The sequence below is a fragment of the Ambystoma mexicanum genome, chromosome 1q (genome assembly GCF_040938575.1).
Source record: "Ambystoma mexicanum isolate Mex_15411 chromosome 1q, UKY_AmexF1_1, whole genome shotgun sequence".
NCBI classification, from domain to species: domain Eukaryota; kingdom Metazoa; phylum Chordata; class Amphibia; order Caudata; family Ambystomatidae; genus Ambystoma; species Ambystoma mexicanum.
In genome coordinates, this window is record NC_090922.1 from 1,481,400,761 (window position 1) to 1,481,418,808 (window position 18,048).

The 18,048-nt window shown below is 46.7% G+C and overlaps 1 protein-coding gene across 1 annotated transcript in view; it reads right to left on the minus strand.

Moving 5' to 3' along the window:
- LOC138550118 (uncharacterized) overlaps positions 1-18,048 on the minus strand; it is a 494,885-nt gene that overhangs the window by 203,046 nt on the left and 273,791 nt on the right. Inside the window, exons 15-16 of the mRNA XM_069642386.1 lie at positions 16,944-17,036; positions 14,032-14,221 (exon numbers count right to left, since the gene is read on the minus strand). Of these exons, the coding sequence (XP_069498487.1) occupies positions 14,032-14,221; positions 16,944-17,036 (283 nt within the window). The remainder of the gene's footprint in view (positions 1-14,031; positions 14,222-16,943; positions 17,037-18,048) is intronic.

Below are 18,048 nucleotides of genomic sequence, written 5' to 3' on the forward strand. Positions count from 1 at the left end.
GAAAGTGGTGATAGAGGGTCACGAAGGGGCAAAAAGTTGATGTGACAAGATCAGTAATTTGACCTTGTCATGATGGGAAGTGGTTCACTCTCAGCCTTTGGAGGGAGACCTACCACAGCGGACTCAAGAGGCAGTCCTACCCCAGGGGGGTACGGTGGCAGTTGGGAAAGCCCCAATTCTTGTCCCCTTCTTAAGTGCATGTTTATATATATGCAGTGCCAACTTGCATCACCAAATGCCTCCTGAGAAAGATGATGGCCAGGTTTTATCTTTGTTTCCTGGAGAGAAAACAAATGGAGCATCAGTATGGACTGACAACCCTAGAAAATGTAATCCACCAGCACCCCACCCTATCAGCCTGAGGCCCTGAAGCCCATGGGGTCCTGAATCAGCAGCGAGTGAGAGAGCTATCAGATGAAGAAAATGAGAGTGTACACAACCTCCAGACATGCCGCACACCGCTCCCCAGAACCGGGGTGCACTGTAGTCGAACAGCTGCGCGTAGCATATTACTTCAAAGACTTGACGCAGAGCAGTATTCGGCGAAAAGGGGCCAGGCTTAGCCCACTAGTTGTCACTTTCAGAGCTTATAATACCTCCAGGGCGGGGAAGGCAGGACCAGATTAGTCAGTACCAGTGATTCAAGCTGAGAAGGACGGAGAGGATAAGAAGGGCAACAGGAGATTGTGGGTTTTTTGGGTGGTCAGAGGAGATGCAGGTGACAGGTCAAGAGACCAGCAGAAGGAACAACAGTGGAATGAGGTATGGAGGTGAATTAATGAAAAGGTGAGGAATTGGTTGGTGAGAGCAAGTGATACTGAGTAGTGAGAGTGCGTGCAGGGTGCGTGCGTGAGTGAGGGTTTTAGTGGGAGTGAGTGTAAAGTACATGTGTAAGGGAAATGAGGGTGACTGAGTAGAAAGTGGTGTGCAATAGTAGTAGGAGGGTGGAGAAGGGAGTAGTTGTTGAGGAGGGAGTGATAGTGTGGTAGAGGGAACAATAGTGTGGAGGAGGGAGCAGTAGTGTGAGGACTAAGTAGCAGTGTGGAGGAGGAAGTTATAACATCTAAGGCTGGAGGAAAGTAGGAAGAGGAGGCAGAGGCATCAGAGGGACAGAGGAGGAAAACGTTGGAGAAAGAACGGGCGAAGGTGGGTGCAGTTCGACGCTGGAGAGTAGAAAGAAAAGCATAACATTCAGGGGCGTGGAGAGAAAATCAAGACATGAGAGGAAGGTGAGTGTCTGGAAGGCACATTCCTGGACCTCTTTTTGAACTAACAAAACTGATAGTGTACGGCTAGCCTAGGAAGTCCCTGAGCGAGTTTCGACAGCTAAGGCAGTCACTGTTAGGACATCACCATCAGCCAGCTAGCTATTCGATAGTAGGGAGAAACAATCAATATATACTAATCTGGGGATTATGGCCAACTGGGCTAGCCGGGCCCTTAGACCCCGTGAAAGAAAAATGCATACAAACTCTTAAAAACGTCTTTTGGGAGTTGGTGTGTTCTGTGGTGATCTGTGGCAGTAAACAGGAGAGTTCTGGTAGTGGGACACGGGGGGAGAACCAGGTGGTCAGGAGAGTGATGATAGACCTGGCCGAAGGGGTAAACAAGGTGATTAGGAGAATGGTGATCGAAAGTTCCAATAGGACAGACAACGTCATTAAGAGAGTGGTGACAGGCCTACCTGAAGGAGTTAAGGAGGAGATCATGAGACTACTGGAAAGGGTTAAAGAACGAGAACTTTAACTAGGTAGACGAGTATCTAGACCAGAGGGGACAAGAAACAAAAAGGAATGGAGGGAAGACCTAGAGACCTAAAGTTGGTAGAAGGTCTGATAGCATAGACTGCCACACTGAATAGGAATTCCAGAGGGGAAGCAGAGCTAATAGAAGACTCTAAGGAATAATGGTGAGGAATCAGGAGCCTGCAGGGAAAGAAGGCTGAAGGATCGCCTTGTCGAATATAAGGGGAGTAGTAGGCCACTCTCCCCTTCTGCTAGGATCCCGTGGTGTACACCACTAACTCTGGGAAGTGCCACGGCTGAGGCCCCCAGACCTTATTCTTTGGTTACTGGAAAGTGAGGATTCCGTGAAGGGGAACTGCCTCCAAGAACAGATTAGAGAAATACTTGCTGATAGTAACAAATAGCAGACCTCTAAGAACAAGGCCAAACGTAGGATGAGAAGGAAAGGGGAGACACCCCTGTCAGACAAGCTCATCAGACCCCCATCAGACAAGCTTATCTAAGTCACAGAGGCCTCTAGGAGAAACACAAGACTTTGTTTGTGCTAAGAGGGTTTTTTTGTACATCATATTCACTTCCCAGGAAGGATCTCCTGGTACCACACAGGTTTTCCTTGACCTTTAGGTGGAAACCAATAAGAAATCCTAGCACTTTTCAGCTGCACCCTAAATGAAATCTACGACATATGCAGCCATGGCCAGACTGACCTGGCAGGATATTGGGTGATTTCCCGGTGTCTCTGTCCATAGGCTTTGCTCAATCTTATAAACAAGCCCGAGCTTTGTGTTCTGACTCACACATTTACAGTGCCAGTGTCAGCTCAGGAGCTGCCCGTCCCACATGCACCGAAAGCTGCCTCTGCTAATGTTACCGGCACTGGCAGCTGAAAGACTGTGGCGCAGCAAGTGTTTCTTCGTGGAGCTTTGTGGTGAACCTGCTGAGGAGCCCCCGCCCCAAGCTCATACCAGTATCACAGGTGGTCCCCCATTATTGTGTATTCCACCTCTCAGTCCATGATCAGGTAATACTTGATTTATTTTGACCTGCATTGTCTTTGAAGCTCATTGTTGTAGATCTGTACCAATACAATGAACGGCTGTCTTAGCAAGGAGAGTGGCATTATGTACGCAAGGCCCTGCGCACCAAACTAATATGGAATGCAGGGTGTCTGTGGTCTCCAGGGCCTGGGTATTGTCAGATCTATACACTCAGTTCCCAGGAGATAAAAACAAAATAAACTTGGAAAAGGCTTAGGAGCATACCCCAGGAATAGCAGTAAGAGGGGCTGCCTTATGAGAAAGCTCAGTAGGCCCTGTGGGGCAAGCAAGAGCCGAGGGAAGCCTGGCACACTGGATATGGTCCAAGTGGCAGTGGAGTAAATGCAACGTTAAGGGGCATGTATTGAGGAAAGAATAAGAAGGCAAGGATAGAGGGAGTAGGTTCAGGCACGCCTGTTGCTTTACTGGCATTTTAACTGTTAGGTACTTTTTTTCTAAAGTCCAACTGGTGTGGTACTTCATAAGACTTATCTCTTGGTATTATGGACCCAACTCTTAATATGAGCCTGTACTACACAAGACAGTAGAGTGGCTGAGCAGCCAGGCTTATCTTAAGAGGGAGTTATGTGAGCTGTAGAGCTGTACAATGAACTCAGTACCTACATAGTCTCAAGAAAACACTTACTCACTTAAAGTTATATTAAATGATATGTATTTATATGTATTTATAGATACACAAAGCACACAAGCACATCTAAAATGCAGCAACTAACAATAACATTCTATTAGAAATGGAATAAAATTATTACAGGAACAATAATGCAGGTGAGTAACTTTTTCTATGCTTTACATGTCCAGCACACAGAGTGACGTCAGTTAAGGTCAGTATCAGCACTTATATGCATGACCTTTGCAAATTTGAGTTGGAGGGAAAGTTTAAGGTTAGACAGAACCTAGCTAGCAACTGTTAATAACAAGTACACTCTCCCAGAGGGACATAGGGCCTCATTAGGACCTTGGCGGTAGCCGTGCCCTTATTAAGGGCATGGCTGCCGTCGGTAATGATTTTTTTCCAGGGCCCAGAAAAAGGCAATAACAGGGTCATGTCAACCTTGACGGACCCGGTTATTGCCCTTTTCTGGGCTCCGTAAAAAAACATTCCCCATTCCCATTTCAGCCCCATAGGGCTCAATGGGAATGGGGAGGATGCTAACAACGGGCCCGTTAATGACAGGCCCGTTGTTAGCATCCTGGACTGCTAGCGGGTCCCGCTAAGGACGCCTGGTTTTACCAGACGTCCTCAGCGGGACCCGCTGCAGTCCTCGAAATGTGACGGCCTGGAATGTACGGTGGCGGTCCCTTACCGGCACCCTACATTCCGCGGCCCCCACACTCCTAATAAAGCCCATAGTCTGTTTTCTCACTCTAAAAGTGTTCACAATTAAAGTCTATGGAGGAACCAGCATTGCCAAAGCCAGTAGGATCAAGGAGATGGACCTTTGGGAAACCGGTACAGCCAAAGTCAAATGGACAGTTACAGTTATGATGAAGATCTTCAGAGAAAAAGTTAGTTAACCAGTCAGTGGTTCATGAAGTAAACAGGAGCTCAATGAGATACTTTCTGCTAACAAACAGGCCATTAGGCCTGCACAGAGGAGTTGAGGTCAGCTCTCAATGAAAGAAAACAGCCCTAAAAATGGCACAAGGTTGTACAACCCAAGCCCCATAGTACCTCAAAGATAAAACAGATATTGTAGCTGGCTTCCTTCTAGGTGCAACGTTGCAGACCCGGATTCCTGCTCCTTGGTCGTGGTGAGCAAAGGGGTTACCTTTGGCGGGCTTCTGCAGCAGCATTCGGGAGAAGGGGTCGGCAGCAATGGATTCAGCCCACTTCGTCAGCTCTTTGTGGTTTTGGCTCCTTTTTCTTAGCACCAAGAAGAAACTAATATCGTCTGTTTGATTCTCTTTGATTACTCGGTCCTGAACTCTGGTGAGGGGATCTTTGGTGTAGAATTCCTGCCTCTGGAGGTCCACACTGATGCCTGCAAAGTTTCAGCTGGATTCGATCTCCGGCAGACGATGCACTTGATACTGGTCCAGGTACCCCAGGTATTGGTGTTCTGCAGGCCAGGAAAGTCGCATGATGTCAGGGAATGGCCCAAACTGAAGAAGGTCTTGAGCCTATTCAGTCCCATCAGCCTAATGGTGGAAATCGTCCATGTCGATGTAAAAACAGGGACAGCTCAGCTGCAGGGCTTCACCGGTGCTTCTGGCCTGGAAGGTGCTGCTGGCTTCTCTGCTCGTCTTTTGCTTCAGATTCCATGTTCCAGTGGTCAACTCTGTCTGTGGTCCCAAAATCCTCGCTTTATATGCTGGAACCCATTCATTCACACTCATAGAGTTGTCAATCACCTGGAGGTTGGCTGTCCTCCAGGACAGTCAGCCGCAAGCTAGCATGGTTTCAGCCAGGAGGCATACCTACAGACAAAGAACAGTGACGTTTTCGGCTCTGCCCTCAGTTCCTGCCTTCCCAGATACACTGGAGCCTGGGTGGGCTTCAGGGCTGTGTGAAATTGCGCTGGGGGAGCGCTGGAGGATGCTCCATCTTGGTTTCAGTAATGGCGAGGATGCATGTGGCGGTATAAGGGGGAGGAGAGGAATGGGGAGGTAGGAGGAATGCTCGGGGAGGGGGAGAGGAGCGGAGTGAGGAGAGGGAGAGATGGGAGGGGAGGGCGGAGGACATATTATATTGGGGGCGGGAAGGGAAAACAGGGGCGCAAGGGGAAAGAAGGGAAAGCAATGGGGGTCTGGGGTTCAGACCAGGGGACCAGAGAGATTGACAGGAAGGGTGGGGTAGGAAAACACAAAGGGAAGTCATTGGAAGGAGTGGATGAGGGGGTGGCAGGGAAGGAGGTAGGGACGAAAAGATAGCAACATATCACAGGGGAAGGAGGCAAAGACAAGCCTGAGAGATATAGCCATTCAAATGGTCAACACAAAATGTGAGAGGGCTTAATAACCCTCTCAAGAGAAAAAACCTGGAGCAGTTTACTAAGAAAACAGGCCCGGGCGTCCTGGCGATTCAGGAGTCTCACCTCCTGAAGAGGGACCAGGCGAAACTCAAACGGCAGGGTTTCTCTAGAATTTTTCATGCCTCCGGTCCAACAAAGACATGCAGGTTAGCACTGGCTCTTCAGAACGGAATGGACCTCAAAATAAAGGACGCCAAAGCAGATAAAGATGGCAGATACATAATAATTTTGGCGGAACACAAGGGAGCTACATATACGCTGGCCCCCGTGTATATGCCTAACTCAGGGCAAGAGGTATTTTTGAGGGAATTACTAACTACAATTGAGGGGTTCACAAAGGGACACATAGTCATCATGGGTGATTTCAATCTGGCCTGGACCTTGGGAGGGAGCACAGATGGGAGGGGTGGTGGCCTCAGCCCCACTGAGGGATAGATTTGAAGCCCTAGGGCTACATGACAACTGGAGGGGAGAGAGAGGGGGCCGAGAGGGTTACACATTTCTGTCCAACGTACAAGGCACACAATCCCACATTGAATATATATGTGCGTCAGCCCACCTGCTGGGAGCAGTCGAGGACAGAGGTGGGGCCCCTTGGAATAGCTGATCATGAGGTGGTAACGATGAAGTTGCGCCTACCGGGGGGTAGGGAAGGCTTCTGGGACGTTCGTCAGAAGTATTACGCGAAAGCTAACAAGGTGACCGCGTGCCTCGTGTGACTACTGTGGGAGGCAGCGGGGGACAACATCATTGCAGCTATGACACATGATCGGTGGATCCGCCACTCCCTAAAGGAAGAAATTCAGGAATGGTTCGCTATGTAGAATTATACATGACCCAGAACCCATTGAGCCAACATCAAATAGACTTTCTGGAGGGGATTGAAATGCCCTCGTGGGAGGGAAGGTGAGGGAGGCACTTGGACAGGAGGTCATGATGGAGGAGGTACGGAAAGGCATTGCGGGCCTAGCCCTAAATAAGGCGCCCGTGCCGGATGGCTTTACAGCATGCTTTTATAAAACATACACAGGAGTGTTAGTCCACTATCTCACCAGCCTATTTAAGCCCAACAAAGATCACACTAGGTGCATGTTGCACAGGCCAATAGCGTTAATAAGTGTTGATGCTAAAATATATACTAAAATCTAGGCCAATAGATTAGGGACACTCCTCCCAAGCCTGATCCATCCGGACCAGTCGAGTATCGTACACGGGCGGTAGATGTTTGATAATGTCAGGCACGTTGCACACCTGATAGAGAAGGCCCATAAAACAGCTACTCCCTCAGTCCTCCTCTCCCTGGATGCCGAGAAAGGCTTTCGACAGGGTGGAGTGGACATTCCTGCTTAAAGTAATGGAAAGGATGGGAATTTCTTAAGAATGTTCCAGGGTAACTACAAGACACCAAAGACACGTCTCCTTATTAACGGATCCATGTCCCGGGTCATCCGGTTAAGCAGAGGTGTCCCCTCTTGCCCTTGCTTTATGCAATTTATCTGGAATCGCTACTGCAGTCTCTGCTGGAGTCTAGGGAGGTACAAGGTATACCCTTTGATGGCGCCCATCATAAAGTTGCTACCTTTGCCGACGACATGCTCCTATCACTTTCAAGGCCAGGAGAGTTGCTGAGGGCATACAGGGAGATATTTACGGGCTTTGGGGAGGTCTCAAGCCACAGATGCTTAACCTCACAGTGAGGGGTAAGGAGGTGGCTGAGCTAAATGTGTCTTCACCTTTTATATGGAACCCGGTGGGTCGAAGGGGGATTAAATACATTGGAGTTTGAATCACACTATCACTCTCCTGCTGGTCTGCAGCTAATTAGCCTCCCCTGTTATCAGTTATGAAGTCAGACTTACAAAAGTGGGAGAAGCTTAGGATCTCCTGGGTTGTCAGAATGGCAGCAGTTGACGCTCCCAAGGCTGCTTTATTTATTCAGGGACGTCATTTAGGGGTTGTCAGAGGTCGCAACTGCGACCTCTGAGGTCTCCCTGGCGACCTCTAAAAAAAAAAGAAGAAAAAAAAAGGGGGTTTTTTGTTTTTCTTTTTTTGGAATTCAAGCTCTTGGGCTGTGACCAGCACCATGTGGCTCGTGGCTGGCTTTCTTGTTCAGGCCCCTTAAAAAAAGAAGAAAAATAAGAACAGGAGTGCCACAAGGGTAACACTTTCAGCAGTGACCCTAAATATGAAAGAATAGGAATACCAAATAATGTGTTTTTCTGGAATTCTATACAATAATTGCCAGACTCATTAGAGGTTTATTTCAGGCACACTTCAGGGGGTGAGTCACTGAATCTATTCTTAAATGCCTCAACTCAGCCTTTCATCCTTCTGAGGTCGATAAATGAGTACCAACACAGGTTGGGTGATAGTGGGTGTATTTTTTTTCTACATAAAGCGCGTAAGCGTAAGTGCTTTACAATAACGCATCATTATCATTTGGTCATGGACATCTGCTTGCATTCACAGTAATTTGGTAATATGGGCCTACACACACTGATCTTAACGATACATATGGTGATCCATTCTTGTATGAAATGTACATCACATTATAGTGATATCGTAACCATATTTATTGTAGTGTACAATGCTTTGTGATGCCACTTCCTATTTTGTCAACGGGTGAAAGGTTGTGTTCCTTCGCTTCCTGCGATATTACTTTGGGGTGGGGTCAAATGACATCAATTCCTGTGATGTCATCAGGGGTCAAGTGTTGTGTGATGTCACTTCCGCTACCCCTGGCATTTTGGTGAAATGACGTCCCTGTATTTATTCCAAGTGATACCACTGGTGGTCCCAAACGTTTTGTTCAGGGAACTGGGAAAGATGACAAGCAACTTCATATGGGAGGGGAAGAGGCCGAGGATAAACTGTTTCATATTAACATAACATCCCCAAGGAGGGAGGGAGGGATGGCGCCCCCGAACTTTTGCTATACTACGAGGCGGTACAAATGCAAATAGTACGGGAGTAGGTTTCGGGACAGAGGGGAAACAGTGGGTGGCCATGGACCGGGCAGTAGTGAGGCATGAGCTGAGAGAGGTACTATGGCTTCAACGCCAGCACAGACCAAGGCATATGTACCTGAGCGCTATAACAAGGTTGATAGCTGACACTTGGGACAGGTTGGCAGGGAAATACGGGATCACAACCTTCCCTTCCCCTTTCACCCCCATCTTTCACAACCAGAATTCATGCCGGGAGTGGAACAGGGGGTTTGGCCAATGGCAGGAAGGTGGGTGCCAAGTGCTGTGAGACATGTTCCGGGACCCAACCATTCGATCATTCATAGAATGTAAACAATGCTTCGGGGTGGGTGAAAACGAGAGGTTGCGATGTTTCCAACTATGGCATTGGCTCAAAGTACAGAGATAAAAACAGCAGCTACTCGACAATTTACCCTGTTTGAAAAATTCCCCCTAATACACAACAGTGGTAGAGGCATGGTGTCAAACCTCTATAAAGTTGTGGATGAAGCTACTCCCCGAGCAACTTGGCCCTATATGGACCGCTGGGAGAGGGTGATTGGAAGGGAAATTAACAGGGATGACTGGAAGAGACTGTGTAAGCTAACACAGTGGATGGCCAGGGCCTCTCAATTACAAGAATGCTGGTATAGGATTTTATACGGATGGCATTACACCCCAGCTCGCCTCCATAGGATTTATGCTGGAGAGGATGTGGGGAGGTCGCTACCTGGTCCTATATTTGGTGGAGATGTCCCAAGCTCAAGTTATTTTGGAAGGAGGTGCAGGAGTCACAAGTCCAGGTCTTGAGGGAAGGGGGTAGTGGACCCTCCGAAGGAGGTCCTGTTGGGGTTGGACAGAGGGGTAGAGGGGAATGAATGCAGAGGATGCACAAAGGCACAGTGATACATACACTAGCAGCGATGTTGCTCATTGCTCAACGATGGAAGGGAGAGGCAACCCCCACTGTTTAAGATTGGATCCGTAAGGTCTAGGACTTTGTGGTGCTGGAATGAGCAACGTATGCCATGAATAATAAGTTGTCACAATTCGCCAGGGACTGGAGGGAGGTCCTGGCCTTCCTACAGGATGACTACAGAGCACAAAGATGTCCCCAGCACCTATGGCTCTTTGACCTGAACCAATTGGAATGATATGGCTAGGTCTCGAGTGGGTTAATTGGTTACACTGGCCCCAGGGGGAGGGTTGGGAATAGAGGGAGGAGGGTATGTTGGGGGGATTGCTGTGGAATATTGTATTTTATTGTTGAAAACGAATCAAAAGAATTTAAAAAAAGATGTTGGGGGTTCTCTCGGGTTAAAGGGAATTAGCATAGAAACTGAAATTTCTCCCTAACAGTAACCACTCGATGCATTCATTTAATTAGCTCCTATGGCAATACTATGGCAATACTCGTATGACGTCATGCCCATTTGTATTATATTGCGGGTGGAAGTAAGGGCTGGGGAAGCATAGGAGTTGGACATTGATGGATGGATGGAGCGTGCCTCCCCATTTTGGTTCCCTCTAACCTGAAGCACCAATGGCTCCCCTTTCCATTCCAATGTTACTGGAAATGACACCCAGTTCAGCCACTGCATGCCAGTCATGCAGAGTTCCCTGTACCCCCAAGGCCAACATAAGTGCTAATGCACAACAATCCTGCATTTTCAGTAGCGGAAGCCATGCCAGTGGTTAAGATTCATTCTAAACCTTCCAGCCATCACCTCCTCTGTTTTGCTGGTGGAACCCATGCAGACTTGTACTGAGTTTGACACACAGCCAATGATGCTCAAACCTCACATTGCAAATGTGCTGCTATTCCAGTACTTGCAATCCCTACAGAGGTCGACATTGCCTTCTCATGAATGCTTGACATGGGGCCTAATAACTAATTGCAGTTGCATAATCCAGAGGACATGTTTTAAGGTGGCATTCCTTTCAGTCTTCTATTCTGAATTGGGTAAATAAACCTATACCCATACTATTATTGATTAACATAAGGGTTTATGTATTTGTCAGGTTGGTTTATAATGTGAGTTGTGTACTTTTCAAGAAATCTCTTAAAAGCCATATATTACCAATATATAACTGACAGCTGTACAAGGGAGATAAGTGGGTGTGCGCCTAGAGTGGAGCCTGGGTTAGAATCCCTGCTTCACTTCTTAAGTAAAGTGTGTGATTCTAGGCAAATTCATTAATTTTACAGTGGTGTATCAGTTAACATTGGTAAGGTAGATATTGGTTGTGTGTGGTGGAATTATGGGAAACAGGACCCCAGGAATGGGTTGTGTGCTGTTGGGTATCAATAGGCAGGGCACACTGTATGGCCGTTGTGCTGTAGGGAGGCAGGACTACAGGCATGCAAGTATTTGCTTTAAAATGTACCATTTTGAAATATTTTCCACATTTCTCTGGTGAAACGCCTGTCAAATTCTTTATAGAGAAGTTGGGCTTCATGTGATCACTATATCCAATATGGGACAACTTTGTAAACAATATACAGAGCCTACTCCAGTGAGGGCAGAACACCTATGTGAAGTATTCTAGATACGTGAAGAACGGCTCATGTGAGCCCCCTGTAGGTGCTTGGGGGGTCCACATTACCAATCATTACGTGCAAAAGCTGTGTGAAAACATCTGGCCCTTCATTTGTGTATGTTTTATGGAATTTAGTGCCATTTGAACATTAGCTTAGAGGACAATGAGAAGTATGAGAAAAGGAAGCCCAGAGCTTAGTCAATCAGGAGCTGGAGTAAGGAGTTAAATAAAAAGGAACACAGCAATTGATCAAAAGAACAATCTTTTAGTTTTGTCTGCATTGGTGCCCCAGCATCGCTAAAGGCAAACTATTCAATTGGTGGGACCGAAGCATGTCTGACATACCTGGAGGCAGGCCTTGTTTGCTTGCCAGTGTCCTTCTGCTCAGTTATTACAGAGCATAGAAGGCGAAAACTGAGATCATCATAAGTGTGTTCTGCTCTCTCCCAAAAACACACTCAACCACTGGTTGATCTGCTCAGCACACCCACTTGCTTCTTGGCCTTGAGTAGTTAAGAGTGACCATGAATAATGCCCCTTCGCTACACATTTCAGGCTGCATGAGCATTTTACCTCTACATTTGAAGCTCCTATTTGTGTCATATCTGTGCCCTCTAGCTAAAGTCAACAATTTCTCTCCTTGCAGTAATTTGAATGCCTTTAAAAATGATACAGCTATATTGAACCTCTAAATTCAGTCTCTAATCCTATGTACTCCATCTCATCCCTTCCGCCTTTCTCAGATTTACATCCTTTTCTCTAAAGCGCCCTGAAGTATCCTGTATATGTGTATACATGTAGCGCTCCGCAAAAAAACAAGAATAAATACAGAAATAAATGTAAGTGTCAAAGAGTACAGGGAGCGTGAGACTGGCACACTGAAAATCGACACTTGCCTAGAGCTGTGTTAACAATAATTTCCTATATTTGGCTTGGGGCTGAAGCCATGTTCACACCTGAATGATGCTGCTTCATCCTACGGGTGGAGGATGGTAATTCCTAAACCATAGACCACTCCCCTAGATGCAGCCCCTCATTATACAGGTGAATATTGGCCATTCCCAATACCATAAACCTCTCCCCTTCAGTCAACGCGACTGATGTTGCTTCAACCAACAGGTGAGGGCTGGTCATTTCCTATACCTGAAACATCGCCCCTACAGTCATACCCCGAATGACCCTGCTCAATCCTACATCAGAGGGTTGGTTATTTCCAGTACCCAAAACATCGCACCTACAGTCATACCCTGACTGACTCTGCTTAATCCTACAGGAGACGGTTGGTCATTTCCGATACCGGAAACATCGCCCCTACTTCCAACCCCAACGGACTCTGCAACATCCTACAGGAGAGGGTTGGTAATATCCTATACAAGAACATTCTCTCAGCACTGACTGATAACACATTTTTTTAATTTAATTTATTCAATTGTTTTTTTATAACGCGCCTAATACCGTACCTGAGTTCGGTTTCTAAGCGCGTATCTGGGATTCGAACCTCTGCTGTTCTGCATGGTCTCTTGTTGCCCCTGTGCTATCCTCCATTAACTAGGCGTGTAATACTGGGCCAGTGATTACAATTATATTTATTAATAGTTTGTTTTATTCATAATTTAATGGAAATATGGCAAACTCTGTGCTTTATCCATTGTGCCCAAGAGCTGCTAAGTAATCCTGAAAGAAAAAGGACTGTTGCGCTATGTATGCAACGGCTATGGTAATCCAGTCAATACATCTTGATTAACATTTCATCATACAATATTAATTTTCCTTTGGGTCGACACATGTTTCACACCAAGAATGTAAGCTTCATCAGGGCTCTGTTGTTTAATGGCTCCTGCTCTATCTTCCATTTAGGGAAAGTTATAGGCTTTGATGGGAAACACTTGATAAATGGTGTCTTATGAACTTGTTTTAGACCACATGATGGTTATCGCTCACAATTGGCATTCAGTGCCACCATGAAGCTCATCTTCCTGACACAAAGCACGTTTCAGTTCAATCAACAAGAAAAACTAAGAGAAATGTAACATTAAAGCTGCTTTAAGATTAACTGATTGAGTTACCACAGACATGACAAAAAAGTTCCTCTTTTCATCACTGTCTCATGTTACTGAATTATACAGATGAGGTTTAAAATGCCATGCTCTCGTATAGACACTACTAATAGATGAGGTTTCCCCTTACTGGTAAGTTTGGTCATTTCCTAAACCCTAAGGTCCACCCGTGAAATCACCTCAGACAAAGCTTCTTCCTTCCGATGAGGCCCGGTCATTTCATAGAATGACCTCCCTCCCTTCAGACTGACTGATGTCCTATAGACTCTGAGGGGAACTCAGAAACAGAAGGCACTCACCGCCATCATTCTCATGCAGCCGCCCTTGTTTCATTGGTGGATCGTCTCATTGGATCCACGTACGTTCTCCTTCAGCCCAGCAGGTACATTGCAGCCAAACTTAAAGTTGCTGCATTGAGCCCATAACACGCCACTATTGAGCCCAATGGTTGACCTTATTCTCAAGTACCCCCTACATTGTTTAAAAGAGCTCTGTGCATCTTAACTCTGGTATCTGCCATGATGAATCCATGTGCCATTGAACCCAAGCATGAGCTGAAGGCACATGATACCATTGTGGCACAGAAGGGAAATTGGAGCATTGTGCCAAGGCATTGAGGCTCATGAACATATGATACATTTAGATCTAGACAGCTATTCATGGCACAGCATTAAGCGATATCTGTGTCTTACCTGATGACGCTGCAGTGGGTTTTGTAAGCCGGAGCACAGCAAAGGCCACTGCCCACTGCTCGCTGGTGAACAGTGGTTCAGTAGTCTGCCTTGCCTCCCACGGGGCAATAGCCGTGCTTCCAGTAGGCCAGTGGTAAAAGCGAATGACCAGGATCATGTCCTCCAGTGGCGAAACATCGTAGAAGGTCATCTGGGTGGGAAGAAACTCAAGCATCTAAAAATCTTGTTTTGATTTGTCATCACAATTAATAGAATCAGCAAAATATGTCCTGTGTGTTGTCACCCTACCCGTGCTCGGGCTCCTGGCTGTGGGGACCGGCAATTGTTTCTGCAGCCCATTAAGGAATTGGGACCGCTCCACATGGACCACATAAAAGCTGCCTGATGGCCATCAGGCAGATCCACCCTCCCCTGCGTAGTCTATCCATTATATGACTGAGATGCTCATCAATAGACTCCATGCACTGCAACCAACTCGCTATCAGTGCTTCTGCTTGAACAATATTGGGTATTTCTATCAGCTTATGAAACCTGCCCTCGTGGACCTTCACACCCTGAACTCATGGGACTAGTTCAAAGTGCTGGCCACACATTCTGTTAAGATCATTATTTTGCAAGTCCCTGGGTCGCCATGAAGAAACATCAAAATCTTGAAAGAGTTGGAAGCTGTGACGGTTGTATTCAGGGTTTGGCGAGGAGCGGCTATTGATAAGTGGGTGCTGCTGTCCATCAGTTTGAGGATTTACTTACAATAATCTAATGTGCGTTGGAATGATTAGCCTTGCCTTGCCAATACAAGTTTCTTCTGCCTTGAAAGGGCAAGCTAGCGGGCTCTTGAATGCAATCGGCTCAAAGAGGTCATCTGTTGACAGTGACTGCTGTCCACAAATCTAACTACTCAAGGAGATCCAAACAAACCGTTCCAAACACCATGGAAAAAATCAATGCTTTGTGACAGCCCTTGGTACATAGGAAAGGCTAATGGGCAGGACTGCAAACTTGTAAAGGGTGTTCCCAACCATTATCCTAAGGTGCTTCCTGTGCTATGGATGGATTGTTACATGGAAGAAGGCATTCCAAACATCTAGTGGCACTAGCCAGTCTGGCAGCTCGAGGGCCTGGAGAATCTGGAATGTTTTCTTGCTCGGGTACAAATTCAACAGTCACAGATCCATGATGGGACGCAAGGCTCTGTTCTTCCTTGGCACCTGGAATAGAGTACCAACCCTTCCCTCCCTCTCTCCAAGGCTGGTACCAGCACTATGGTGGCCATTGCCAAGAATTGCAGAATCGCCTCCTTTAGGAGGGAATTCAGGCGAGAGGAAGAGCGGGAAGTAAGGCACTGAAAGAAAGGAGCCCTGAGTTAGTTACCTTTCAGGCCCAAAAGTCGGACTGGATGTTACTCCACTCCAGGACAAATAGGGACAACATGCCCACAAATGCGATGGTGTGGGCAAAGTCCATATTAAACAGGATTTCACCTGAGATTGCCACAGGGACTGTGGCAGAAGCAACTCTGCTTCTCTAGAGACCCACTGCCTCCACCTGGGCTGGGAAACTGTGTCAATGCCTGCTTGCCCGATGGTGCCTGTCCTCGACCACTGTGCTCAAAGAAAGTAAAGATCCAGAGGGCCTTACCTTTTCAAGAGGATGGCCTGTGAGCCATTGACTGTCTCCAGAGACTCATCGGCCTCGGACCCAAAGAGATATCAATGTCAAACGGCATGTCCAGGAACTTGGTTTGGACATCTGGGGAAAACCCTGACATTCGTAAACAGAAATGGATGTGGAGATCCGTGCCCATACACATGGAACAAAGTACTCATTCAGCCATGTTCTGGCATACCATCTCTTTGCCATCTTCTAACAGTGTGGTAAAACTTCTTCATTGCATGAAATTCTCTGCACACTAGCCGTGTGTCTGTTTAACCAGGGCACTGGTGGCATTCACAGTTCTCAAAGACATGAGGCCAGATTCAAACACCTTATAAGCCATTGTGTTAAGCTTCTTACTTTCGTCATTCCTGGGGCAATAACAGAAGGTAAGACTCCTTAGAACTCACAGTGGAGCCATAGACAGCCATGCACTGGGAGACGGTTGCATGACATCCAGAGATTCAGTGAAGCTGGGTGAGGCTTTTTGGTAAGATCCCATTCCATAACTGGAGCTCAGGCAGGCACCAGCCAAACTGTCATGACAGGGGCTGCAACTGAAGAGTTGAACGGAAGACGTTTCCCCCTCAAAGGACCTTGTTGCACCATGCCAGCAAGGTTGCTCTGGTCTATGGGCTTCAAAGGTGCAGACACTCACAGTGTCTCCCCTACCTTGGACACATTGGGCTTCCCACAGACTGCGGCTTAAGTATAATCAAGGGCCGGGGATGTATCTAAACCAGTGGTGCTGTTTACATTGGTGGTGAGTAGCTCCTCATCCAGACTATGAAATTCTGCACGGAGGTCCTGTGGTACTTGGAGGATTAGGCATGACACAGTTCAAACAAGCTTTCCTGGGCAGCATTCTGAGCATGCTACTGGTTCTATATGTACTCCCGAAGACATGTCACCAGATGTCATGGGCACCAATGACTCCAAGAGGAGTTGTACTGCATCTCCTGGTGTCTAAAAATGATTCTGAAGACAGCTGGCCCTGGAGAAGGTGTAACTAATATTTGGAATCTGTGTGTATCCATGAGGAGTGCTGATATCAAGATAGATCGCTGACTGTGCTAGTGTCATCAATGGCGAGAGCCCTGGACTCTCATGTTCCCCAACACACACTGACGATAGGGAATATTCCAAGTGGGTGACTGTAGCTAAGACCTATACGACAGGACACATTTACCACACAGTGAATTCCTGCCAGCATTAGGGGCCATGTGGCCTCTGGTGCTTTGGAAGTGTGAACCGTTTACCTCTTGTTCTCCAAAGATGAAGTAGCCATGTTTGATGTTGGATTTCACTGGACTGGTGACACAAGTAACGCCAGAATGTCGGCTGCTGATGACCTAGAGTGGGGTGAAGATGATGAGAATCAGAGAGAGAAGAGTTAAAGGAATAGGGAGACAGAGATCAGTGGAAGAATAAGAAAACAGAGTGAGGGGTTCGGGGGGCTGAGAAATACAATCATGTTACAGTCATCAAAAAGGGAACAAAGATTTAAAAAAAGTAAAGACATTGCAAGTAATATGGCAGGAAGGCAAGAAAATGACTTCGACCAACTGTGGCAAGAAAACAAATAGAAGGACACAAGTGGTAGAGGAAAAGGAGACTGGGAAGGAGACATAAATGAATGAGAAGAAACAGAGCAAACACAAGATACAGCCGGAATGACAAAGAGATCTAAACGAGAAACACCAGCAGAACATTGGGAAGAAAAAAAGGAGGAACAGGGAATAGTACAAAAACATTGTGAGTCAAAGAAATGGGCAGGCAGACACAGGAAATGAGAGGAGCGGCTGAATACCAGGGCACAGAAACAGGAGGGACATGTGATGCAGTTATAGTAAGTAGTTCACACATATTAATGGACCTTTATAACAGAGTTGGATTGTATTTGAAATAATTTTTCAACAGATGGTTACAAATATTTGATATTTAATGATACTAGTATCTGGGTATATGTTTGCTCCTCCGTTCATCTATCTAAGTGCCTTTATCATATCTCTAATATTAGAAGGAACTCTTCTGACAAGAAATCAAGGACTCCAACATGTATTCATTGCTTGAAGGCTGTGTAAAGCCGGCTCCCTGGATCAGAGATCTGCTCCTCACTAATGTCGGGGCAGCGGCTTGGCTGGCATACCCCACACTGCTGACACCTGTGTCCAATAACCAATCATAGGTGGGATCCATGGCAATATGAATTCAGACCGCCATTCTTTAATGGTCTATACATTGAGTACCATTGCCTTGCTTAATAGTACTAACTATTAATGCAGAAGTGGGATGCATCCGACATGGAACAGTAAAAGACACAAGTTATCCTCGGCCTCTTTGATCTTTCTGCCACATTGGACA